Consider the following 27083-nt stretch of genomic DNA (forward strand, 5'->3'; position numbering starts at 1 on the left):
TTCGTGCTAACCGCAAGACGATTGAACATATACAGAGTGTCCAAAAAAACAGTCAAATTTGAAAGTAACGCTCTGCCAGTTGTAACCACGTTTATCCCGTTCTAAATGGGTGTAAACCTACTCGACTGGATGCAGAAAGTCATTCTAGACATTTTTGGCCTCTTGCAAAATTTCCGTAACTCTAACCGTTAACGAGATATTTGACATTTTTACTTTTCTTTTTAGAAATTGCATAAAAATTTTGAAAATTCCGTATCTCCACCATTTTTGGGATTTCAGCGACTGTAAAAAGCTTAAAATGTTCATCTTGAACTGCTCTTTCACTTCGTGCTAACCGCAAAAAGATTGAACATATACAGAGTGTCCAAAAAAACAGTCAAATTTGAAAGTAACGCTCTGCCAGTTGTGACGACGTTTACCCGGTTCTAAATGGGTGTAAACCTAGTCGACTCGGTGCAGAAAGTCATTCTAAACATTTTTGGCCTCTTGAAAAATTTCCGTAACTCTAACCGTTTCCGACATACTTGACATTTTTACTTTTTTTTTTTGGAAATTGCATCAAAATTTTGAAAATTCCGTATCTCCGTCATTTTTGGGATTTCAGCGACTGTAAAAAGCTTAAAATGTTCATCTTGAACTGCTCTTTCACTTTGGGCTAACCGCAAGACGATTGGGCATATACAGAGTGTCCAAAAAAATAGTCAAATTTGAAGGTATTGCTCTGTCAGTTGTGACTGCGTTCACCCAGTTCTAGATGGATGTAAACCTACTCGACTGGGTGCAGAAAGTCATTCTAGACATTTTTGGCCTCTTGCAAAATTTCCGTAACTCTAACCGTTTCCGAGATATTTGACATTTTTACTTTTTTTTTGGAAATTGCATCAAAATTTTGAAAATTCCGTATCTCCCTCATTTTTGGGATTTCAGCGACTGTAAAAAGCTTAAAATGTTCATCTTGAACTGCTCTTTCACTTCGTGCTAACCGCAAGACGATTGAACATATACAGAATGTCCAAAAAAACAGTCAAATTTGAAAGTAACGCTTTGCCAGATGTGACTGCGTTCACCCAGTTCTAAATAGATGTAAACCTACTCGACTGGGTGCAGAAAGTCTGAGAAAGTTTTTTTGGAAATTGCTACAAAATTTTGAAAATTTTGTATCTCCTCCATTTTTCTTCAAAATTCCACGGATAGGCCCACAGCACAGTGGGTAGTTTGTGATTGGTCAAGCAAGTTAAAAGCTACTTTTTTGAGACCAATCACAAACTAACAAACAGTACTGCCATGTACGCACATGTAAACGTACCATAACAAACGTCAAAATGGCGGATCACTGACAATGTACGTGAATGCTGGCAGATTACAAAATCCCACAGTTTGCGCCCATTTTCAAACATGGTATGGGAGAAGAAAATAGGCCAAAAGGCAAGAAAAAAGCAGTAAAACTTTCAAGTTCATCTGAAGCTTGTAGTACCAACGTAAATACTGTCCAGAAGTCTTTTTCAGGATCTGTGAATAATCTTTGTAAGTTTTTAATTTCGCTCATTTTTGTCCTTTGTCTTGAAAATAAAGGAATGCACACATTGACGCGAATTGATTCGCCGCGATAAAAGAAAAGAAAATAAAGAAAATTTATTTATTTAATTTATAGAAAAGGTACATTTTTGTAGGGATGTCAAGTGTTTACCATTATAGTTTGGTTGACGGTTTATTTCGGACAATTTGGACTCTTTGACGAAGAGTATTAGTTGTAAGTAGTTTGTAATTTTTTGTATTAAAGATATTTGTAGTTTCAATGATATATTTAGAAGCAGGATTTTTAGGTAGAAAGTAAGTTAGATAGGTTTAGTTATTTACCTTAAAAATAACTTGGCATCCCTATAATAGAATTCTTATTCAAGCTTATTTATTTAAATTTTCTTTATTTACCTGAATATTAGAATGAATAGTCAGGGTGAATCTGATGCCAGTTATGACGATATTATCATGCAACTAGGAGGTGAGGGAGATTTGAGTAAATCTCATCTTCAGGATGATAATAATCATGACACCTTTTAAAACACGTTGACTGCCATGAGTACACCCATATGGTTTCACAAAAAAAAGGTAAAAACAGCCGTGGGGCGCATATGTGGAGTCTAAATAAAAGACAGAAATAGACAGAAAGTTGTGAGACGCCAAATGCAACACAATCCTCTGTTATTTAGATGGAAAGACGAAATAATACAATTTGGCACAGATTGACCACGAACGAGCCAAATTCAGCGTCCAATGTGGTCCCAACAGACGTAGAATGGTTCAAAAGTAACAAATATGCAGACTAGAACAACAGCGGAAACGATCTATGCCGGTTTTGAGACGAAATAATACAATTTGGCACAAATTGACCACGAACGAGTGAAATCCAGCGACCAATGTAGTCCCAACAGACGTAGAATGGCTCAAAAGTAACAAATATGCAGACTAGAACATCAGCGGAATTGATCTATGCCGGTTTTAATAATAATAATAATAATAAAGCCGTTTATTCCGACAGATGTATACATCCACTTATAGGAAAAAAACTTACTAAACTGAACCAAATAGCAAAAAAAAAAAAATAGTGAAGAAGAAGAAGACAAGAACGGAAAAACGAATAGAATAAGGCAACAGAATGTCACCTACAATAAGAAGTTTACAAAAATGTGCATTTCACTAAAATTAATGTCACAAAGACTACTCATACTGTTAAAATTCTTACACATTACATAGATGGGGTTTTGATATAGGACGTTAGATGAGGGAGTATCAACATGAAATGCTACTTGATGTCTGGAGTTTAAACGTGGCACGTGAAAATTTACAGATGAAAGCAATAAGGGACAGTCGATCAGGTCGTGCATGAGTTTGTACAGAAATTTCACAGAATGAACAGTTCTTCGTTTGCAAAGGGAATGGATCGAAAATCTTGTTAGGACTTCGTTATAATCAATTCCGCGGTCGGGATAGACTTCGTCTTCTTTGAAAATTAAATATTTCAGAAATCTCTTTTGCACAGATTCAATTGAATATTCGTGACACTTATAGATAGGATGCCAGATGATACTGTTATATTCTAGTTTGGATCTTACAAGAGCAAAGTAGAGTAACTTAATTGTGGAACTGCAGGAAAATTTTCTACAATTTCTGATAATAAAACCAAGGGTCTTCATGGAGCGGCCAACCATCTGATTGATGTGTGGTACAAATGTAAATTTTGTGTCAAATATGACTCCTAGGTCGGAAACTTCCCCCAATCGAGTGAGTTCCATACTGTCAATGGAGTACTGAAAGATAATAGGATTCTTAATGCGATAATAGCTTGAGACGCTGCACTTTCCCACGTTGAGATGCAGTCTGTTACATAGCGACCATTCATGGACAGTTGAAATGTTTTCCTGCAGAGAAGAACAATCTTCAATGGTGTTTATAATATTATAAATTTTAAGATCGTCTGCGTAAGCAAGCTTGTTGCTGTCAAGCTTAGTCAGGAGATTGTTGATAAACAAGTTGAATAAAAGGGGTCCTAAGTTAGATCCCTGTGGCACGCCAGAGTTAGCAATAATAAATAGCATTCGAAGTAAATCCTTCAATTTGAACGAATTGTCGCCTAGATGATAGGTATGATTTTACAAGGTCAATTAAAGAATCAGAAAACCCGAACAGTTTATCTAATTTGTCGAGCAGAACGAAATGGTCCACTCGTTCAAATGCTTTCTGGAAGTCGGTGTACATAACATCAACCTGTTTCCTATCATTTAGCGCTTGACAGACATGCTGTGAAAAGCAGGCTAAATTGGTGGCGCATGATCTATGGGAAAAGAAGCCATGTTGATAGGTAGACATACTGTTTTTAACTTGGCAGAAAATGTATTTATAAAGTATTATCTCAAATAATTTCGAAAAATTGCTTAGAATGGAAATGGGTCGATAATTTTCCACTAGGTCGGAAGAACCCTTTTTGAGTACAGGGCAGACTTTGGCTTCTTTCCATTTGTTAGGAAAAGTGACCACGAAATAATACAATTTGGCACAGATTGACCACGAAGGAGCCAAATTCAGCATCCAATGTGGTCCCAACAAACGTAGAATGGCTCAAAAGTAACAAATATGCAGACTAGAACATCAGCGGAAACGATCTATGCCGGTTTTGAGACGAAATAATACAATTTGGCACAGATGGACCACGAACAAGCCAAATTCAGTGTCCAATGTGGTCCCAACAGACCTAGAATGGCTCAAAAGTAACAAGTAGTAGACGGTGGCACATTGAGACACATAGATGGGTACACATGACTTCTTCTTCTTCCAATGCGTATCTACTAATGGATGTTTGCGATAACATTTTCCATTTCTTCCTTATTTCTTGCGGTGTGTATCAGCGACTGTACATCGTTCAGCCGTTTTTTCCTTCCGATCCCTCTCCGGCCTTCGATTTTGCCTTCAATCAATAGATGTAGGAATTGATATTTCGTGTTTCAAATTATATGCCCCAGGTATGCCGTTTTTCTTTTCTTAATCGATTCAAACATTTTCATTTCATTTTTGACTTAATCCTTTGCTCCTCCTGGGTTGAAACATCCACACAGCATCACCTTCCTTATAATTGCCACCAGCTGGTCTGTGTGGACGTGTCATCTTCATACGGCCGTTGTTTGGTTTCATCTTCTCTCTCTCTAAAGTTCCTGAATTGTGCTGGATCCCTTCTGTAACGAACACTGGTCACACCGTTTACACCATTCCTCAACGTCCTTTCTGAAGTTAATCCAGTAAAATCGATCTCTTCTAGCCAAAGTCTGGTTTACTCCATGTAGTCTACCATCATGTAGTTTTCGCTGCACATTCTCTTTGCAGCAATTGGGCACTATTGTTTGGTAAACAAAGCGTTTTCCGTCTGGACTGTCCCATTTGCGAGTAATTAAGTCATTTCGCAGTCGAAGCGAATTCCACTACAACCAGTAACCCCTTACTGTTGGTCCATATCTGGAAATCTGTTGCTAATCCGGTTTCAAATCCTTCTCCAACCATCTTCTGATTACTTTCAAATCAGAGTCTGAGCGCTGTCCTTTTATTAGGTCTTCCTTAGAAACGCTGCTCTTCATTCTTCCAACCAATCCTCCAACCATCATGAATTTGTCCTTTCCGGTACCTTAAGTCACTATCAAAAGCTTGACGATCCTCTACATATCGTGGTAAATGTCCTTCAGGGTTCTTCATTTCCTGCTCCTGGTTACGCCAGTTCTGCGGTGTGGGTAAACGAGACTGCTGTCTGCAATTCCAGCGGTAATGTCCTTTACGTCCACAATTATAACACGTAATGTTTCTTTTAGCAGAGGAATTCCGGTGATTTGTTCTTCTTCTTTCAATTCTGCGATACAGCCACATCTCGAAAGCGTCCAATTTGTTGATTGCAGCCGCCTTCAATGTCCAACCTTCCATATCGTAGAGAAACACCGACCAAACGTAGCATTTAGTGAATCTGAGCCTTAGGTTAAGGTCAAAATCGGAACAGGTAAGCACTCTTCGAAGACTTAGACTTACTGATGTCTAGTCTTCGAAAAGCCTATAAATGATAAAATATCAAAAAATTTCATCTATAATAGTACATTGTAACTATGTTCCGTACCTGCATTTGCTTCGGTCTCCCCCAATACCAGACTTAAGTAAACAAGATCGGCGAATTGGGGTCATGATGTAGGTATAAATACAGCTTCAAAACGACGTACTAATCACTGATCTCTGGAATAGTCTGGGTTCACCATCTGTGTAGCTTTTAGTGGAGCCCACCCGGGAATCAGCCTATTAAAGGAAATAGCACGGGCGAGCAGCATTAGTTGCCGTACTGGCTTATCTCCCTTTAGCAGTACCATAGCGTCTTATTCGGCTTGACTGCCCTGGGACACTAGTCTAGGGTTCCATTCATCCCCGGTAAGCGTGTGTCCTCCGCGAACCTCAGTAACCATTCCCGCTGACACACCGTACATCATGATCCTCGCCTTCTTGGCAATCTGGGGGTACGACCATTATAGTTTTATCTTGAATAAAAGCGGATTACCTGTATACCTGTGGTTTCCTTCTTCTGAGCTACCCCTCAACGAAAAAAGAACGGAGCAAGAACCTGTTGAGCTATGCGAATCAATTGATGACGATATTCATCATCGCTAGGATGGTATTCATCTGACCCTGAATCGGTTCTCTGGAAGATCTCTGGAAAATTTGTTGCTGAAAGACTTATGCGATCGACCAACGGCAACGAAAAACGTGTTGGAACGTGTAGTCTGTGATATCTCCAAGGGTGACTCCAGTTATGTGTACCACACGGCTATTAGGGTAACACAGAGTATCACCGTTAAAAACATGTTTAGATCCAAACTGCCCACAAAACTATTGAAAAGGACCTATGGGAGATTGTTCCCATTGAAGTGAGCGAGAGAATGATAGGGATGGCGCATTGATGTCATGTGGACTTGCCTGGGGCGTGTTGCCCATTGACCGACAAAGTGTGTTTCGTCCCAGGAGATGCCTCTTGGACTCGTCAGTAAGGCTTGACAGCTCCGTGCCTTATACACACGATTGAAGATGACTTGTAACTGCTGTATGTAGTTAAATCGTGACAGACGATGTGGGTTTGATGTTAGTAGGGTTTTTGACGCGTGGTGCCATCTGTGTTAACGTGTGCGAAGTGAGTCACCACAGACCTATTTTAAAAACTTATTACCAAAAACCATATGGCCCCAATGACTACTTTTTTTTGGTTGCATGGTGGTAGTCAACGTGTTAAGGGCCGGTACTTTTACCTCCGGATAAATTTATTCTTAAGATCATTTCTATAGAAATTGGAGTCGACCAATAGTTGCGTCTGATTTCACGGTTTCTATAGAAATTTGAATTGACCAATAGTTGCGTCTGATTTCACGGTTTCTATAGAAATTTGAATTGAAAGTGTCCTAAATGGAAATGGTATTTTAGGTTCAGACGAAGACCATCACAGTACTGAGCAGGAAGAAGTTGTACTAACGTTAGATTTAGAAAAAGAGCCCAAATCGTCAAACGAGCAACTAAAACTGGTTTTACCGAAGTTAAAGCGGAAAAGTAGCGGTTGGGTTAGTGGATTGGCTCCAAGTAAGGCATCGACCAATTTAGTTAAAGAATTGTTACACAGAAAAGCTCAATTTACTGATCTAACGTCTGGACCAAATCGTCGACGAAATGCTGTAAGGACACACTTATAAGTGGTTTGTGATTGGTCCAATTTGGACCAATCACAAACTACACAAAGTGCTCAGACACAAATACTGCAATTTTACTCAATAGCTAACTCTGTTTGATCTGACAGCTTATAGTTTAAATTGGCAGGAATTGACACATGTCAATCAATTGTCAAACTTTTGACACATAAGTTTTGATTATTGTACTTAAGTGAAACACCTTGTATTAATTTAACAATTTCAACTTTTATCAAAGTCACGTGACTGATTTTAACAGATGTCAACTAGTCTTTACAGCGTTGCAAGCTCAGATATGTAATATCAACGTCACGTGACGTGAATTTAACAATTTCAACTTTTACAACGCAGTTTAAATTTATTTACCAAATTTTCACTGTTCAAACTATTTTTTATGGTCACGTGACTGTTTTGACTGCATTTTATAGTGTTGCAAGCTAAAAAATTGGATTATCAAAGTCACGTGACTAATTGTGACAGATGTCAACTAGTCTTTACAGTGTTGCAAGCTCAGAATTGTAATATCAACGTCACGTGACGTGAATTTAACAATTTCAACTTTTACAACGCAGTTTAAATTTATTTATTAAATTTTCACTGTTCAAACTATTTTTTATGGTCACGTGACTGTTTTGACTGCATTTTATAGTGTTGCAAGCTATCAAATTGGGTTATCAAAGTCACGTGACTGATTTTGACAGACGTCAACTAGTCTCTACAGCGTTGCCAGCTCAGAATTGTAATATCAACGTCACGTAACGTGAATTTAACAATTTCAACTTTTACAACGCAGTTTAAATTTATTTACCAAATTTTCACTGTTCAAACTATTTTTTATGGTCACGTGACTGTTTTGACTGCATTTTATAGTGTTGCAAGCTAAAAAATTGGATTATCAAAGTCACGTGACTAATTGTGACAGATGTCAACTAGTCTTTACAGTGTTGCAAGCTCAGAATTGTAATATCAACGTCACGTGACGTGAATTTAACAATTTCAACTTTTACAACTGTCAACTGTGCAAATTTTCAACGTTTCAAGTACATGTCAAAAACCACGTGACTGATTTTGACGGGTGTCAAATGGCCTTTACATTGTTGCAAGGTCAATAGTTGGATTATCAAAGTCACCTGACCTGACAACTTTTAAATTGAATTTACCCAATTTTTCACGTTTGCACAGTTGACAGTTGTAAAAGCTAAAATTGTTAAATTCACGTCACGTGACGTTGATAATACAATTCTGAGCTTGCAACGCTGTAAAGACTAGTTGACATCTGTCAAAATCAGTCACGTGACTTTGATTATCCATTTTTTAAGCTTGCAACACTGTAAATGTCAGTCAAAACAGTCACGTGACCATAAAAAATAGTTTGAACAGTGAAAATTTGGTAAATAAATTTAAACTGCGTTGTAAAAGTTGAAATTGTTAAATTCCCGTCACGTGACGTTGATATTACAATTCTGAGCTGGCAACGCTGTAGAGACTAGTAGACGTCTGTCAAAATCAGTCACGTGACTTTGATAATCCAATTTTTTAGCTTGCAACACTATAAATGTCAGTCAAAACAGTCACGTGACCATAAAAAGTAGTTTGAATAGTGAAAATTTGGTAAATAAATTTAAACTGCGTTGTAAAAGTTGAAATTGTTACAACACTGTAAATGTCAGTCAAAACAGTCACGTGACCATAAAAAATAGTTTGAACAGTGAAAATTTGGTAAATAAGTTTAAACTGCGTTGTAAAAGTTGAAATTGTTAAATTCACGTCACGTGACGTTGATATTACAATTCTGAGCTTGCAACGCTGTAGAGACTAGTTGACATCTGTCAAAATCAGTCACGTGACTTTGATAATCCAATTTTTTAGCTTGCAACACTGTAAATCCCAATTGACACTAAATGCAATTAGCCAAATAGTTCAGTTGTTTTAGCATTCAAGGCAACAATACTATTTAGGTTTGTACAATTTATATTTTTTTTTAAAAGTGACTAAATAAACCTCAATAATAAGTTAAGTAAATAAATACATCAGGAAAAAGAAGCAAAGAACCAATAAAATATAAGGTATTGGCGTTTCAAGATAAGAGATACTCCCTCTGGTGATCAGTTTTGAAAACAGTTTCGGGCATTCCAGCTGTCATTTCTCCGTTTGTTTACGTTGATTTTGGTTAGGAATTTAGCACTAGATTCATAAATATGAAGTGACAATAGCATATTATTTAAAATGTTAGGTTAGAAACGGGTTGCCCGATTTTAGTTCAACTGGCGCTGCAATCTTAACTTGAAACGTCAATAGTCTCTTTAAAATAAACAAAACATTTGACAAGTGATTGGCATATGTCAATTTTGACATTAAATGATACAAATATCAATTATTGCAACTATAATACACAGTAATGTGCGTGAAATCACTGTATACATATTTTAGGTAGTATTTCCCTCAGATATGACAAAAAAAACTGAATCATCCGAAGAAAGCTTACCTCCGAGCATACCGAATCTTAAAATTTTGAAAAAAAGACGAAAAAGTACTGATAACACATCAGAAGCGGACGTAAGCGGTAATGATACAGAATAATAAAACAGCCAATTAGTAAAAACTGTTATTTTATTATTAACATTTAAAAAAGTACACTAACTAGAGTACCTTAAGTTTAAAAAATTATTGCAGCTGCCACAGTTAAATATTAAACAAAAGAGTACTTATTAGAATGTGTAGTTCGACAATGGGATCGTCTACCATAATGGAATTTAAGGTTCAAAATATAAATTTAATACACTTTAAGCCTTAAAATGAGCCTGGCACGACACCCCCGTGACGTAGTTAGAGACTCTTCAATTCCGTAACGTAGGAGGAAGGCTAGATTCGGAAATTATTAATTCTTCGAAACTGGTGCATTGTTGCCAAAGTTATTAACACTTTAGTAACAATGTCTTGTATCAATCAACTAATTTTTGTGTAATTTGAGTATGACTTAATTTTAGACTATTTTCTGCTCCATAAAGCTGTAAAACCACAAAACAGGTTTAAAATCAGTATAAACAGTACCAAACGAATTTAGAGCTGAATTCACAGTTTGAAATCCGCAAGGAGTAAGCTGAGTAAGCCGAATTAAAAATAAACAATATGCTTGCAGCACTTTCGTTGATAGTTTGACAAATAAACGCAAGCATTAAGCAGCAAGCAGTAAGAAATGCTGCTGCTTGCTGCTTCGTGCATCGTCGGCTGCCTGTTTCACCCATTCATAGAATAGTTATCCATTTTCCATAAAATTCAACAAAACATTCAATGAATAAGACTTCTTACTACTTCTTCTTTATGAGTGGTATTTTGACAATTATGACATTTGGCCGTCAGATACAGTTTTGTTATAAACCTGGAAATTGTCAAATTCGATCCCATGGAGGTACAAAACAACGAAACATTCATGAAAAGAAACAATCAATTTGACTTTGGTTGAAAGCATTTTATAGCAGTGCAGACAGCTGATTTGGTTTTGAATTAACGGTCAACTTTGACGCCCTCTTGCGGCCAAACGGTGAATTCGATCACCTGATTTAATAGTATTTTTAGAAACCTCGAAATGTCCTCTACAATTTTATTTCTAATCACTTTTACTGTCACTTGTCAAATAACCGAGTTATTGACGTTTAAATTGAGTGTTGCGCAGCTGATTGGTTTTGAATTAACGGTCAACTTGGACGTCCTCTAGCGGCTAAATGGTGAACAACCGTCAAAATCCTCTCCATAAAGCTGTAAAACCACAATACACTCTCAAAATCCAGGAAAATCAGTATAAACAATACCAAAGGTATTTCATAGCTTTATGAGTGGATATTTGACAATTATGACATTTGGCCGTCAGTTTAAGTTTTGTCCTAAACCTGGAAACTGTCAAATTCAATCCCATGGAGGTACAAAACAACGAAACATTCATGAAAAGAAACAATCAATTTGACTTTGGTTGAATGCATTTTATACTGCGCAGCTGATTGGTTTTGAATTAACGGTCAACTTTTACGCCCTCTACCGGCTAAACGGTGAACTCGATCACCTGATTTAATAGTATTTTTAGAAACCTCGAAATGTCCTCTACAATTTTATTTCTAATCACTTTTACTGTCACTTGTCAAATAACCGAGTTATTGACGTTTAACCAGAGTGCTGCCCAGCTGATTGGTTTTGACAATTTTTTAGTTAAATGTCAACTTTGACGCCATCTAGCGGCTAAACGGCGAACTCGATCACCTAATTTAATGGTACTTTTGGAAACCTCGAAATGTCCTCTACAATTTGATTTCTAATCACTTTTACTGTCACTTGTCAAATAACCGAGTTATTGACGTTTAACCAGAGTGTAGACAAGGTAGATGATCCCATCGAGAAACACACATAAATTCAGCCAACTTAATGTGAAAGTTTCATTTCCAGTATCAAAACGAAACTACCGGGCTAATGTTGCTATTTTTGCTGTCAAAACTTGAGTTAGTAATTGATTACCTGTGGTAGCTAGTTTAGAGCTACAAGACTAATCTTGGTTGTGCGTTTAGCTCCAATTACCTTATTAGCTCTTCTTTTCTCTATTTAAATTCAACAAATTGGGACCTATTGTAACACTGAAATTAATCGGGAAATTAACCCTTGTTTTGAAATTAATAACTGTCCTGTAATTAAGGTAATTACAGGAATTAATTATTATTAAATTATGTAATTTATTGTGTCCCGATTAATTTAATGTATGAACTATCAAAAACATCCGTTTGGCACTTAAGGTTGCCACTAAAACACTCAAAATATTTTGCAATTTGTACCTTAAATCGATTATTCTAAACGTAAAAAGGATCAGACTTCTATTATTTATCTAATCATATAGTTTCACCCAAGCTCATTATACAGAAAACATTTTTTTTGGTCTTAAAACGTTTTTACCGAAAAGTTTTACTAGAAAATTTACCCTGGCGTATTTTTACCTCTACGAGTATAAAAAAATCACATTTTTACACTCACATTTACGAATAGCAATGAAGGAACTATACCGGTGTCTCTAATACATAAAAATGGTACCAAAACAAGTCGATTTAGCCACATTTACCTTAGGAAATAAGTTGATAATTAAGGTGACAAACAAAAATTGCACAGCTGATTGGTTTTGAATTAACGGTCAACTTTGACGCCGTCTAGCGGCCAAACGGCGAACTCAATCACCTGATTTAATGGTATTTTTGGAAACTTTGGAATGTCCTCTACAATTTAATTTCTAATCACTTTTAGTGTCACTTGTCAAATAATCGAGTTATTGACGTTTAACCAGAGTGCTGCGCGGATGATTGGTTTTGAATTAACGGTCAACTTTAACGCCGTCTAGCTGCCAAACGGTGAACTCAATCACCTGATTTAATGGTATTTTTGGAAACTTTGGAATATCCTCTACAATTTGATTTCTAATCACTTTTAGTGTCACTTGTCAAATAACCGAGTTATTGACGTTTAAATTGAGTGTTGCGCAGCTCATTGGTTTTGAATTAACGGTCAACTTTGCCGCCCTGTAGCGGCTAAACGGTGAACTCAATCACCTGATTTAATGGTATTTTTGGAAACTTTTAATCATTTTTAGTGTCACTTGTCAAATAACCGAGTTATTGACGTTTAACCAGAGTGCTGCGCAGCTGATTGATTTTGAATTAACGGCCAACTTTAACACCGTCTAGCGGCGAACCGGCAAACTGGATCACCTGATTTAATGGAATTTTTGGAAACCTCGGAATGTCCTCTACTTTTTGGTTTCTAATCACTTTTACTGTCACTTGTCAAATAACCGAGTTATTGACGTTTAACCAGAGTGCTGCGCAGCTGATTGATTTTGAATTAACGGCCAACTTTAACACCGTCTAGCGGCGAACCGGCAAACTGGATCACCTGATTTAATGGAATTTTTGGAAACCTCGGAATGTCCTCTACTTTTTGGTTTCTAATCACTTTTACTGTCACTTGTCAAATAACCGAGTTATTGACGTTTAACCAGAGTGCTGCGCAGCTGATTGATTTTGAATTAACGGCCAACTTTAACACCGTCTAGCGGCGAACCGGCAAACTGGATCACCTGATTTAATGGAATTTTTGGAAACCTCGGAATGTCCTCTACTTTTTGGTTTCTAATCACTTTTACTGTCACTTGTCAAATAACCGAGTTATTGACGTTTAACCAGAGTGCTGCGCAGCTGATTGATTTTGAATTAACGGCCAACTTTAACACCGTCTAGCGGCGAACCGGCAAACTGGATCACCTGATTTAATGGAATTTTTGGAAACCTCGGAATGTCCTCTACTTTTTGGTTTCTAATCACTTTTACTGTCACTTGTCAAATAACCGAGTTATTGACGTTTAACCAGAGTGCTGCGCAGCTGATTGGTTTTGAATTAACGGTCAACTTTGCCGCCCTCTAGCGGCTAAACGGTGACCTCGATCACCTGATTTAATGGTATTTTTGAAAACCCCAGAATGTCCTCTACAATTTAATTTCTACTCACTTTTACTGTCACTTGTTAAATAACCCAGTTATTCACGTTTAACCAGAGTGCTGCGCAACTGATTGGTTTTGAATTAACGGTCAACTTTAACGCCGTCTAGCGGCCAAACGGTGAACTCAATCACCTGATTTAATGGTATTTTTGGAAACTTTGGAATATCCTCTACAATTTGATTTCTAATCACTTTTAGTGTCACTTGTCCAATAACCGAGTTATTGACGTTTAAATTGAGTGTTGCGCAGCTCATTGGTTTTGAATTAACGGTCAACTTTGCCGCCCTGTAGCGGCTAAACGGTGAACTGGATCACCTGATTTAATGGTATGTTTGGAAACCTCGAAATGTCCTCTACAATTTTATTTCTAATCACTTTTACTGTCACTTGTCAAATGACCGAGTTATTGACGTTTAACCAGAGTGGTGCGCAGCTGATTGGTTTTGAATTAACGATCAAAAGTATTATAGATAAATCATATATCGTTGAAATCGTCTCGACGTGCTCTATTCCACAGTTGAATAACATACAGGGTGTTCCATTTAAAAAAAACATAAGTTTGGTCTGTCACACTTTTTTGGGACATCCTGTATAATTCAAGTGGCGTTCAAATCTTTAGAACAAATTCTACAAGAATTTCATGTAAATCCAATCCTCCTTTAAAATAATATTAATTAAAATTAAATATTAAATTTTAATTATTATCGCCCTTATTGACTAAGGTAAATGTGGCTAAATGGACGTATTTTGGTACCATCTGTGCCAGATCTTCCAAGATTCATGAGGGAGATTTTTACGTAATATTCTAGACACTTTGAGCTAAATTTGTGTAAAAAAATGAAGCTTCTAACATAAAAACCGAATTTGTGGTAAATTTTCAAAGTTTCAGTTCAAACTATTTTGTTTTGGTGCAGTCACTTTTCAGATCCGGACCTTTTAGAGACACCTCGTATAGAGAGAAGTTAGTAGCCGTAGCATGAAGTAAACAGGACAAATATAATATTAATATAATCAAGTTTCAATCATTTTTACTTAATTTAAAAGAGGAAAACTTACAATTTTCGCCGCCATGGAAGTAAAACTCTCAAATACCTAACCACCTGCCAAGGCAGGGCAAAATTGAAACCAGAGTCCAGTAAACGTCATTGCGACTTTAGGCTGACCAGTTTCCTACTTCGAGCTCGCGCTTCTTGTCTGGTATTGGTGTATTCGAACCATAACACGTTCGGTATTAACGTGGTGTCCCTTAACATTAAAAGTTCGGAGATTTTCCTGGAGAAAATTACGGTTATTAGGAAACTGAATCGATCATTGACATTATACTGACTTACAGAGCTGTCGGTTGTAAAAACTACTATAATTGAAAAACAAAACCTCACCATTTTCAACCAATCAGATCTGTGTTTAGCGAATGATGCGCCATCAATGGGGCTGTTCCTAGATTTGGGAACGCCATCTGTACTTTCTAACTCGTAGAGTCAAGTACAGATGTCACCAGATGTTGCACAACAACTACTATAATTGAATTATTCATTGAATTCAATTACTGAACAAAAGTACTCTTTGTCCCCAGGGTAAGTGGCTGTGACGACATTGACTGTGACGTCATATTGAAATTCACGTATGTCTTAGATTAGTTTTCAAGATATTTAGACAAAAAAAGCAAATTTTCAAAATTTTTCACCAAAAAATTCTACTTTTATTTTTTTTATGGTCACACGGTGCATAGTCCAGAAAAAGTAATAAAAACTTGTGGTAAAAACTTCAGACTTCTAACTAGAGGCGTTCCTGAGATATTCAAGAAAAACTATAGAGTCAACTTTGACGACGCCTAGCGGCCAAACGGTACAACTTAGCCCTGCCCGCTCGACGTCACGTGATAGCCCCATATTGGTGCGTCTATACAGAATGTTTCAAATAAGCGAGTTATGGAGAATTTTTTGAAAAACCGCACAAAAATTTACCTTAAAATGAGTTTTTTCTGAGACTGTCTCCGCAGATTACTGGATAACCGGCGTCATTTTGGTATTATTCAATTAAAAGTTAGTACGATAAATTTTGACCTTTAAAACATGATTATGTTGAATGAATGAATGAATGAATGACTATCGTTAGATGGGCTCCCTTCGGAGAAGACACTTAGGCCGCTAGCCGGGCCCATTGTCATCACAAGCTAGTACCCCTCCAGTGCGGTAGCCCTGACAAAAGCCGCAGAGCCTCCTTGGCCGGGTACCTTGAATATCTAAGGGGTTGATCACACTCGTACCCCCCAGCTCTTTTCTGATCGTCGCAAGTGCCGGGCACTGTGTGGGAATGTGTATCGGAGTTTCCTCGTCTTCCAGACACAAGCGCCCGGATTCTGTGACAGACCCAGAATGTGCATGTGTCTTCTCATCTGACAGTAACCCGTGAGAAATCCTGTCACACATCTGAGGTCATCAGGGACTTTGACTTGTTTCTTGGAAAGAAGTCCATGAGACATCGCGACTGCCTCCGGCCTCCTCTCAAGCAATATCGGATCTTTGCCAGAAGATACGGTCCACAATGGCGGATCCGACCGCGCCGGCTAGTCCTACAATAGGTTCGGGTCCTACGGGTCTCTCTTTGGAGCCACGAAGGGCCAACCTGTCCGCCTCCTCGTTTCCCCTAACACCGGAGTGCCCTGGAACCCAAGTTAGACGTACCTCGCCCATCCGCGTGAGCGACAAGAGTGTTTTCTTACACTCCAGCACCAGCACGTTTGCTGTCCGTACAGATAAATACCAGGTGTCCAAGAGCACCCTGGACATAGGAGATTAACATGGGAAAATGGTTTTGATTTTTTTGCGCCTGTACGGTTCATTTAATGGAAAAACGCTTTAGATAAAAGTTGTAGAGCACATTTTCGGCTATCTACTTGTAATTTTTTCAATACCGTAGATTTGACCATTAATAAGAAAAACGGATCTAAAATTCGGAAATTTTAAATCTCCCGCCCAGCGGTCGTTAAGGAAAGTTTATATCCGGTCGTGCTACCAACCTTTCAAAATCCTAACAAATCGTTGTCAGTCATTCTGTAATCAAAACATTCAAAACAGGTTTATTTAGTAATAATTTTGAGTTACTACCCACATACTGCGAAGAAAATACAAATAAATCATGATAAAAACACTTTATCAGGAGCCACAGTCCAAAAATCTGGTAAGTTGCGTTCATAACCTCATTCAATGTCTCTATTAAACTTATTTACTTTGTAGGAAAATTCTTTAAGAAAACACTGGTTTTGCTTGCAAATATTTAATGAGGACGACCGAATCACCTATCTCAAGCCTCTTCATAACACTACCAAACGATTTAAAGTGATAAAAACAATGGACTAGGAAGGCCTGCAGATGTTTGAAGATAAGTTGCTTTACTATACAGGGACCACAAAAGAGGGTAAATACTTCCCTCAAAAGTGGTGCAATTTAGTGACCTATGTGACTGATAGTTTTATTGTATCCTTCTGTTTTGTAGTGTTATCAACACACCATAGTGTTTAAGTGGTTTTACATTGTATGATGTTAATAAAAAGGCATTTTTTATAACTGATTGTCAATGTTTTTTCCCATCTCTACAGGGTAAGGTAAGTACTGATATTTAATTAGCTCCATTAGTTAACTTGAACACCTACAAGGATACTTGTAAAATGTCTACTAACCAAAAAGAGTTTATTTGCAAGTAATGTGTGATTCGAGTTCACATTTGATTAGTAAAGGTATGTCCTGTGAAATCGTGTATTGAATGAGAAGCAAATTGTTTCTCTTTAGAGACTTTCAATCACTACATTTCACCTACCTTTGCTAATTTGGAACTCCACTATTATCCAAACAAACCTTAGGTTAGTAAGACGAAGTTATTTTTAGCATAGCTTGTATGGTGACAGGTTCACCCACTCACACTCAATCTGTGGAACAATCACTGTTTATGTGGTAAGACCAGTTTTCTTTGCCACCTATTGTACCTAAGCTTTTCACTTGAAGAAAATGTATACTGTACCTTGAACTGTGAATAAATAATTAATACAAACGTTCAGTGTACAAAGTTTTATTTGGAACAATTGAGTGTGTGGAAAAAAGAACACAATTATAATGTTAATAAATCTAGAATAGAACAGCTCATGTAGATAGCTCAATTGAAAACTTGGTTTTTCGACAATACCTACCCATATACAAAAAGTTTTGTCACCTGACTGATAATTTGACTGTGTAAGTCCATATTCTCTTCTTAGAAGGGGTTTCTCAGAGGTTTTATAGCCAGTTTAAGATTATTCACATTTCACAGGCACATCAAATTTTGAGATTTAAGTCAAATATCAACACTGAATCATTTTAAGTTTTAGTTGCAACACTGGTGTAGACCCTCGCTGATGATAGTCCATGAAGTTAAGCACATTGAAACTAAATCACACCACTTTTGAAGGAAGTATTTGGCCCCTTTGTTGTTGTCCCTGTACAGTAGGAAACTTATCTTCAAAGATCTCCATTGTCCACTGTTTTCATCACTTTAAATCGTTTGGTAGTGTTATGAAGAGGCTTGAGATAGGTGATTCGGTCATCCTCATTAAATATTTGCAAGCAAAACCAGTGTTTTCTTTAAGAATTTTGCTACAAAGTAAATAAGTTTAGTAGAGACATTGAATGAGGTTATGAATGCAACTTACCAGATTTTTGGGCTGTGGCTACTGATAAAGTGTTTTTATCACGATTTATTTGTATTTTCTTCGCAGTATGTGGGTCGTAACTCAAAATTATTACTAAATAAACTTGTTTTGAATGTTTTGATTACAGAATGACTGACAACGATTTGTTATGATTTTGAAAGGTTGGTAGCACGACCGGATATAAACTTTCCTTAACGACCGCTTGGCGGGAGATTTAAAATTTGCGAATTTTAGATCCGTTTTTCGCCTTAATGGTCAAATCTACGGCATTGAAAAAATTACAAGTTAATAGCCGAAAATGTGCACTACAACTTTTATCTAAAGCGTTTTTCCATTAAATGAACCGTACAGGCGCAAAAAAATCAAAACCGTTTTCCAATGTTAATCTCCTATGTCCAGGGTGCTCTTGGACACCTGGTATATCCTTCCGGCGTAGCGGTGAGTTTAAAATGAACTGGGATGGGATGATCGCGAAGATCTCGGCTTGGAAGATGGTACAGTGGCAGCCTAGAGGGAAGCTAAGCCTCGTCTACGAAGTCGCACCATACACACCTGCCCCTGCCTCCGTCACGGTTTTGGATCCATCCGTCTCCATGCGACGGGAGAATAGAGTTTTGAAACAATTCCCAGTCCTGCCTCTCGGGTACTACAAACTTTAGAGGTCCGCTTGACAGAAGCGTCGGAGGCACCCGATCCTGCTTCATCAACGCCTCCTCCCAACCACCGAGATAACCCCATCATTCAGCTGAGTCTGTAATTAGCATATTGAGACCTGCCAGTCTGTAGGCTGCCCTGGCGGCTTTTTGTATAAACAGGTACAGCGGCTCGAGCCCACATAGCCGCTCCAGTGCCCTTGTTGAGGCAGTTTTCATTGCACCTGTAATACAGACGCAGACAAGTCTTTGAACCTTCTCCAACAAGGCTCGTGACTTGGCCGTATCCATAGCTCCGGATTAAACAATCGCTCCGTATGTTATCATCGGGCGAACAACAGCGCAGTAGATCCATCGAAGGATGCTGGGGCTGGAGTCCCCACGTTGTATCAAAGGCCCTCTTGCACGACCAGAGAGCATTGCGGGCCTTCCCGGTATTAACTACAAGGTGCTCGTTCCAGGTCAGCCTGGAATCTGGAATGACCCCTAGGTATTTGTACCCCAGAATGTAGCCGAACAGATTTAAGTCCGGCAACGGCCCGAGTGTTCGTCGCCTCGTAAAGATGACGACTTCCACTTTGGCCGGGTCACAGAGAGACCCTCCTCACACCAAACCTGTGTGGATCGAAGGGCAGCCTGGATATTCCCCGCCAGGCCCCCGGCTGCACGGCCACATCGTCCGCGTAGGCCTGGGCGTAGACATCTGCGGAGTTGAGTCTCCACAGCAGAGTATCAACAACCAGGCGCCAAAGAGTGGGCGAAATAACGCCCAATTGGAGGCATCCCCTGGCGACCCACGCCTCTGACGTGACTGCGTTGAGCTCCGCAAAAACCAAACCGTTGGACAACATGGTTTTTACACACCCGATGGGCCCCACGCCGCTTAAGGGCTTATCGATGCAAAGGAGCTGTTGTCAAACGCTGTCCGTCCGGGCGCACTGCCCTTCTCCAGCCTCTGTACGAGGTGATGAAGGGCGGCCTCCGTAGACCTATCCGCCCTGTAAGCGTATTGCTGCTCGTGTAGAGGAGCCACAGAAAGCTCGAGAGGCTGACGGGACAAAACGATTTCGGATTAGAATAATCTGCCTGTCCCGACTTGGGAATGAACACGACTCTCACCCTTCTCCAGGCCCCCGGGATGTACCCCAGAGTGAGCGATCGCCTAAATATCCTGATTATGTTCGTACGCCAATGACGTCAAATTTCTATCTCGCTCAGTTCACATGGAATAGAAAAGGAACGACAATTATTGCGTCACTGCCACTAGCGCTGGGACGGACTTTAGTTGCAATTGGTACTTGATTTTACAGTTTTTCAGTATAATTCAACTCTCAGAGTAATTCAACCGATAATCAAATAAGAAAACTACATTCAAACTAATTGAACTACTTGTTCCTTAGGTTGTACGTTTGTTTTAACTCAAAAGAATACGATATATTTTTGTTCTAATTTAAGATCTTTTTGCCTTTTATAACACCCTCATACAATCTTGTAGAGGATGAAATATCCTATAACCTTCCTCATTTACGCTTTTTCGTAACTTCTCAAATAACGGAACTGGTGCACCCTGTTACGTTTTGCCTTTTGTAACTCGTTAAGGGCAAAAACACCTGAAACTTACTGGTGTCCAAATGAATTCTAGAAACATTTGGAAACTTTGTGACAGAACACTTGTAAATCCAAAATCATTTTAACTCTCCTTCAAATATCCTGGAATATTAAGGACTTGTATAGGAGTTCTGTAAATCGATTTTTTTCGATGTATTTGGCAAATTATTGTGAATTGTCAATAATTAATTATGTACTTTATTTAACTTATTTTGACGTTTGACACTTCTCCGTGTCATTTTTGACTCGTGCGACATTTTTGAGTGTAATTGTGTCTTTACAACATTAAATTTAGGCTTTTGACTGTTTTAACTATAATTTTAACATTTTTTACGTTTTTGGCACCTTTGATGGTCATTTTTAATGTCTGATGCTTTCAAAGTATTGACACCTTTCACTATGATTTGACATTTATAACTGTCCCTACTGATTTATTGACATTAAATTTAGTTTTTCTAGATTTAGCAGTGTTATTTTTAATTTTTGTCATTTTTGCTATTTTTTTTAACGTCAAATTTGAGACTTCAACTAAATATATATGCAAATGAATATTAGTAATTCAATTATATTTTGAGTAATTACGACAGCTCTGCAAGTGACTTACCATGTTACCACTTGTGGAAATAACGGAGTGAACACCAACGACGTCAACGCAAACCAAAAAGTTGCAAACAGGAATCCGACAACAACGCCCCAAAATACTTGCGAACACGTGTGGTATTGCAAATAAATCCTACTTATACACACTAAAATTGATAATAGCATCGACGACGATATTATCAGAAATTTTGAGATGTTTTCGATTATTGTGTTATTGTTCATATGGTGTAACCTGAAAAAGTGAAAATAATTCAGTAATTGGTTGGTTGCATTTCATAAACTGCGCGTCAAAATGAATGGGACTGCAGAAATTGGCGGGTTTCTTCTAATTAATTGACTCTTGAGTGTTCTTTTAGGTTATTGGATAGGAAATTTAATGAGGATTTCAAAAATTTGCTTAAAACAGTCATTTTCTCACTTTATACGGGTTTTACAGGCGATTTTGTGCCTGACTGTCCTTTCAAACTGTGTTTCTGGCAGGTTAAAATTTTGACAGCGCTTTTTTCACCGACTATACCAAATTTTGTAGTGTTTTTCCGGTATTGGATAGGAAATTTAATGGGGATTCCAAAAATGTGCTTAAAACAGTCATTTTCTCACTTTAAGTGGGTTTTACAGGCGATTTTGTCGTTGACTGTCCTTTCAAACTGTGTACTGACAGTTCAAATTTTGACAGCGCTTTTTTTACTGACTATACCAAATTTTGGAGTGTTCTTTCAGGTTATTGGTTAGGAAATTTAACGGGGATTCCAAAAACGTGCTTAAAACAGTCACTTTCTCACTTTAAGTTGGTTTTACAGGCGATTTTGTCCCTGACTGTCCTTTCAAACTGTGTTCTGACAGTTCAAATTTTGACAGCGCTTTTTTCACTGACTATACCAAATTTTGTAGTGTTTTTTTTCCGGTTATTGGATAGGAAATTTCCAAAAATGTGCTTAAAACAGTCATTTTCTCACTTTAAGTGGGATTTACAGGCGATTTTGTCCCTGACTGTCCTTTCAAACTGTGTTTCAGGCAGTTCAAACTTTGACATCGCTTTTCTCACAGACTATACCAAATTTTGTAGTGTTTTTTCCGGTATTGGATAGGAAATTTAATGGGGATTCCAAAAATGTGCTTAAAACAGTCATTTTCTCACTTTAAGTGGGTTTTACAGGCGATTTTGTCTCTGACTGTCCTTTCAAACTGTGTTCTGACAGTTCAAATTTTGACAGCGCTTATTTCACTGACTATACCAAATTTTGGAGTGTTCTTTCAGGTTATTGGATAGGAAATTTAATGAGGATTCCAAAAATGTGCTTAAAACAGTCATTTTCTCACTTTAAGTGGGTTTTACAGGCGATTTTGTCTTTCGACTGTCCTTTCAAACTGTGTTTCTGGCAGGTTAAAACTTTGACACCACTTTTCTCACAGATTATACCAAATTTTGGAATGTTTTTTCAGGCTATTGAATAGACAACTTGATAAGGATTCCAAAAATGTGCTTAAAACAGTAATTTTCTCACTTTAAATGGGTTTTACAGACGATTTTGTCCCTGACTTTAACTGTGTTTCTGGCAGTTCAAACTTTGACACCGCTTTTCTCACAGACTATACCAAATTTTGGAGTGTTTTTTCAGGTTATTGGTTAGGAAATTTAATGGGGATTCCAAAAATGTGATTAAAACAGTCATTTTCTCACTTTAAGTGGGTTTTACAGTCGATTTGGTTCCTAAATGTTCTTTCAAAACTGTGTTTTTTCAGTTCAAACTTTGACACCGATTTTCTCACTGACTGTACCAAATTTTGTAGTACTTTTTCAGGTTATTGGATAGGAAATTTAATAAGGATTCCAAAAATGTGCTTAAAACAGTCACTTTCTCACTTAAAGTGGGTTTTACACGCGATTTGGTCCCTGACTGTCCTTTCAAATTGTGTTCTGACAGTTCAAACCTTGACACCGCTTTTCTCACAGACTATACGAAATTTTGGAGTGTTTTTTTCAGGTCATAGGATAAGAAATTTAATGGGGATTCCAAAAATGTGCTTAAAACAACAATTTTCTCACTCCAAGTGGGTTTGACAAGCAATTTTGTCCCTGACTATTAAACTGTCAAACTGTGCTCAAAAGTCGCGAAAATCAGAATTTAGAAAAGTTTTCTTTCAGTATTCGATACCAAACGCGATTATGAGATTTATGACAGTTATTTTGACAGTGGTCTAGACTGCCTAGCTACATAAATCTCCAAAAACCACGTGACGCTAACGTCAAAATTTGTCTAGAATTTGCAAGAATTACAGTTGAACAGTTTTTTTTCGAATCAAGATGTGTTTTTGATATTTATTACAGTTATTTGGACTATTGTCAGTAAATTACTGGTAATTAAATTCCAAATTGTTTAAATAATAATATCGTCATTTTTCTCATCTCAAAAACGTATACATTTGTCATAATTTAAACATGAAATTATAAGGAAAAGTGATGAAAGGCTGAAAATCCAATTTTCTAGAAAAGGCTACTTTTTTTGACAATATTGACCAAAAATTACTCGAAATTAATGTCAGCCCTGACAGGAAAATGATACCTTTCAAGCAAATTTCAATTACGATACCCTTAAATGTACCGGTCAAATTGGTTAATTTTCCTGTCGTACTAAATGTTATTTTAAATAACCGATCACGGTAAATCAATCACTAGAAAGTAAATCAATTCATTTGAAGAAACAGAGCCACCGATGTCCCATTCTTTCTGACAGAAAGCAGTTTACTATTTGTGGTATTTTTACCTGACAAACACAAAGTAGATAATGTAAGTGGCAAAGAATGAAGAAAACTGCGCATGTGAAGAAGGCATGCCATACTCCACGTGAACGTCCTGTCTTTGCAAGGGACGCGCTTCGCATATTAAATGTTTCAATATGTAGTTTAGTATCTCGGAACAAAGAGTTCCCAGAAAGAAGGTTATCTACAACAAACACATTTGGTTTAATAATATTTTTTTTTAGTTGTTGTGCTCTAATCAGTTTCTGTCTAAATGTTGTTGTTTTCGAGATATTGACTAGTAAAAACTTTTAAATTTTTTGGTATGGTATTTTCAAAAAAACACTAGAAATTTGCTCCAATTTAAGGTGAGAATCGAATTTGAATTACTAAGTCAGTAGTGAAACTTTTACAACTTACCGTGTGAAGATCTCTTCGGAATAATATCAACGCAATGAATCCAGCCACAATACCAAAGGGAGCGAGGCTAATAAAAGCTAAGAATTTTCCAATGATGTCCCCTAGAAGAAAAATTATTGCATGTTATAAATGTAAATTTTTTCTTTCTAATATGAGTGTCCATATAGGTAGGCTAATGCCTGTTTTGTCCTGTTACTCCACAGATCATACTAGATGTGAGATTAACGATGCAAACGTGGGCAGTGATCATAAGTTGCTACTTTGTTTAATTAGACTACTAAATATACCCCCCACACCAAAACCTAAACAATATTACATAGAGAAATTCAACAAACCAAATTCTCTGGGAGACGAAAGCGTGAAACAATTGTACGAAAGTAGGCAGAAGATAACACAAAACCCAATCAACAGAGAAGACACTGTAGACGAACAATATGGAGAACCCTAAAACATAATATCCTTAATGCAGCCAACGAAGCTCTAGGGAAAAGACACCGGAAATAAAGGAACTATCAGAACACAAGAAGAAACCAAGACAACTGGAATCTATATAAAACAGAATAAATGCTAGAATCAGAGAGATGAAAGAAGATTACTGGGACAGATTCACCAAAGAGATGGATGGAAGCCAGAGAAAGATATGGGGAATGCTAAGAAGGAACAAATTAGAAATCAAGGATACTATGCAGACCAATAAAATTTAGAAAGTTATATTTCGAAAATCTATGTAAAGAAAATGAAGGAATTGAACAACTACTAACAGAAGATGATAGAACACATCTTAAAAGTCGAAAAGGAGCCGACGAGATAACAAATGAAATGTTAAAATACGGGGGAGACAACCTACAAAAAGACATATTAACTCTCATCAGAAATATCATAATAGAACAAAAAGTACCAAATGGAGATGGACAATTATCCTGGAATAATGCTTCTCAACAGCATCCCCAAAGCCTTCACTAGGACTTTGTTAGAGGAAATAAACAAAACTCTACAAATTCGCGAAGAAGTTTTCCGAAAAAACAGGTCTACCATTGCTATCTTTGTTGTGAAGCAAATAAGAGAAACATCTGTAGACTTCAATAAACCAGCTTATTGTCGGAGATCTACCTAAAAGAACAGGAGACAAAATGGGGAACACTTACTTTAATATTGTCTGCTACGCAGATGCGGTGCTCATTGCGGATTCTGAAGACCACCAAATGTAGTCCAGAAAAGGCTCAGTGAGATTCAGAAAAGGTCAAGAGTAATTCAGATAATTCAGAATAAGGAACTGCAGTTCAGAAACCATCAAGTGCAATTTGGACAAAATCAATTTAAATTCAGAAACCATCAAATGAAGAGAAGGACATTCAAAGGCAATTCCATAAAATTATAAAAGCTGAAACTCTAAAGCACTTTAATAAATTAATATACTTTATAACACAATGAATGTTATGAAAAATAACACAATTTAGGTTAAAAATTAGTCTGAATTACACTTGATACATTTTCTGAATTGCAATTAACTGAATTACAGTTAGAAATGAAGAACTCGGTTATTTTGACAGTTACAAGGTGGTTTAATGTATCAATTTAAAGAATGATTTTTTAAATTAGTGCCCTAATACAAACTTACCCTAATTTTGAACACAGAATCAGGCAAAGTTCTAAGAATAAGGAGTGTTCCATTTGAAAAACTATACCTACTTTCTGTCCTTTTTTAGAACTGATTTTTTGTCCACCCTGTATCATATATTTTGACGTTTTTCTGCACCCACTCTTACAACAAACCTCATTTAACATGACAAAACACAAAAACCATCTAAAAAACATTTTCTGATATGTGTAAATTAAAATTGTTTTGGAGACTGAAAATATCAAATTACATAAAATGACTTGACATTAATACAAGAAAATATGTCTACAATTTGACTAGAATCTGCAAATGCAAAAATATACAGAGTGTTCCGTTTAAAATTCATAGCAGTTGATACTTGAGTTGATATCTTCTTTTTGTTAAATCATTGCACTCATATTTCTTATTTTTACTTTTTTTACCACTAAACTCTGAATAACCTGTTGTAGCATGAGTTAGTTTGTTTTTCAAGTCACACACTCAATTTTTAGCAAAAATATAACTAGAAACAAACCAAATAGACAAAAATGAACAGTATACTTCAAAACAAATAACTTTTGTTTATTTCAGGTTATATTTTTGGAAATCCTTTTTGATGGTGGGTTTTATGTAAATTTGCTCTGCTTTCTGAAATGTCTACCAAAGATAACTTAAAACTAAAAAAAACCCTTACCTTTGGGGTACTCCACTAATGTTAAGGAAAGGGGTACCCATTTTATTGCAGCACCATTCTCTGAGTAGTGTTGAGTATTAAGTAATGTACTTGTTTCTTCCATTTTGCATCTTTTTCCAAATATTTTATGTAGTAATAGGCAGTTGTAGCGACTACAATTCATAAATACTAAGATTTTCTTAAGTTTTCACTGTTTTCAGCCAGATTTCAGTACAAATATCATGAATATAAATATAAAATACTCCAGTACTTTACAAAAGAGTCAAAAACAGCTGTTCTTCTAAATGTCAAATGTCAATAATATTTACCTTAGCTGATTGGTG

At 37.1% G+C, this 27083-nt stretch overlaps 2 protein-coding genes and 2 long non-coding RNA genes across 6 annotated transcripts; 2 read left to right on the top strand and 2 right to left on the bottom strand.

Moving 5' to 3' along the window:
• Positions 1 to 1319: 1319 nt before the first annotated feature.
• On the top strand, positions 1320 to 9846 carry LOC145733796 (uncharacterized). Of its 3 annotated transcripts, none has more exons than XM_081986788.1 (3): positions 1320 to 1524; positions 6988 to 7140; positions 9691 to 9846. In XM_081986788.1, the coding sequence occupies exons 1-3, from the start codon at positions 1350 to 1352 to the stop codon at positions 9822 to 9824; spliced, it is 462 nt and encodes a 153-aa protein (XP_081842914.1). In that variant the 5' UTR covers positions 1320 to 1349; the 3' UTR covers positions 9825 to 9846. The 3 variants fall into 3 exon arrangements, with proteins under 3 accessions (XP_081842914.1, XP_081842913.1, XP_081842915.1); XM_081986787.1 differs by having other exon boundaries at positions 1323 to 1524; positions 6988 to 7232; positions 9675 to 9846; XM_081986789.1 differs by having other exon boundaries at positions 1323 to 1524; positions 9675 to 9846.
• On the bottom strand, positions 9837 to 27028 carry LOC145733795 (dolichyldiphosphatase 1-like). The gene is made up of 5 exons (XM_081986786.1): positions 26761 to 27028; positions 24470 to 24570; positions 24076 to 24254; positions 21315 to 21542; positions 9837 to 15040 (listed from the first exon to the last, which is right to left on the bottom strand). The coding sequence occupies exons 1-5, from the start codon at positions 26921 to 26923 to the stop codon at positions 14911 to 14913; spliced, it is 801 nt and encodes a 266-aa protein (XP_081842912.1). The 5' UTR covers positions 26924 to 27028; the 3' UTR covers positions 9837 to 14910.
• Positions 16185 to 17331, top strand: LOC145733797 (uncharacterized). Its single transcript, XR_014179279.1, has 2 exons — positions 16185 to 16948; positions 17005 to 17331. It is a non-coding gene; the product is annotated as an uncharacterized LOC145733797 (long non-coding RNA).
• LOC145733798 (uncharacterized) lies at positions 17818 to 21302 on the bottom strand. The gene is made up of 2 exons (XR_014179280.1): positions 18450 to 21302; positions 17818 to 18393 (listed from the first exon to the last, which is right to left on the bottom strand). It is a non-coding gene; the product is annotated as an uncharacterized LOC145733798 (long non-coding RNA).
• Positions 27029 to 27083: the final 55 nt, after the last annotated feature.

This window comes from Ips typographus, linkage group LG9 (genome assembly GCF_016097725.1).
Source record: "Ips typographus isolate SLU linkage group LG9, UJ_Ityp_2.0, whole genome shotgun sequence".
Lineage (NCBI taxonomy): Eukaryota > Metazoa > Arthropoda > Insecta > Coleoptera > Curculionidae > Ips > Ips typographus.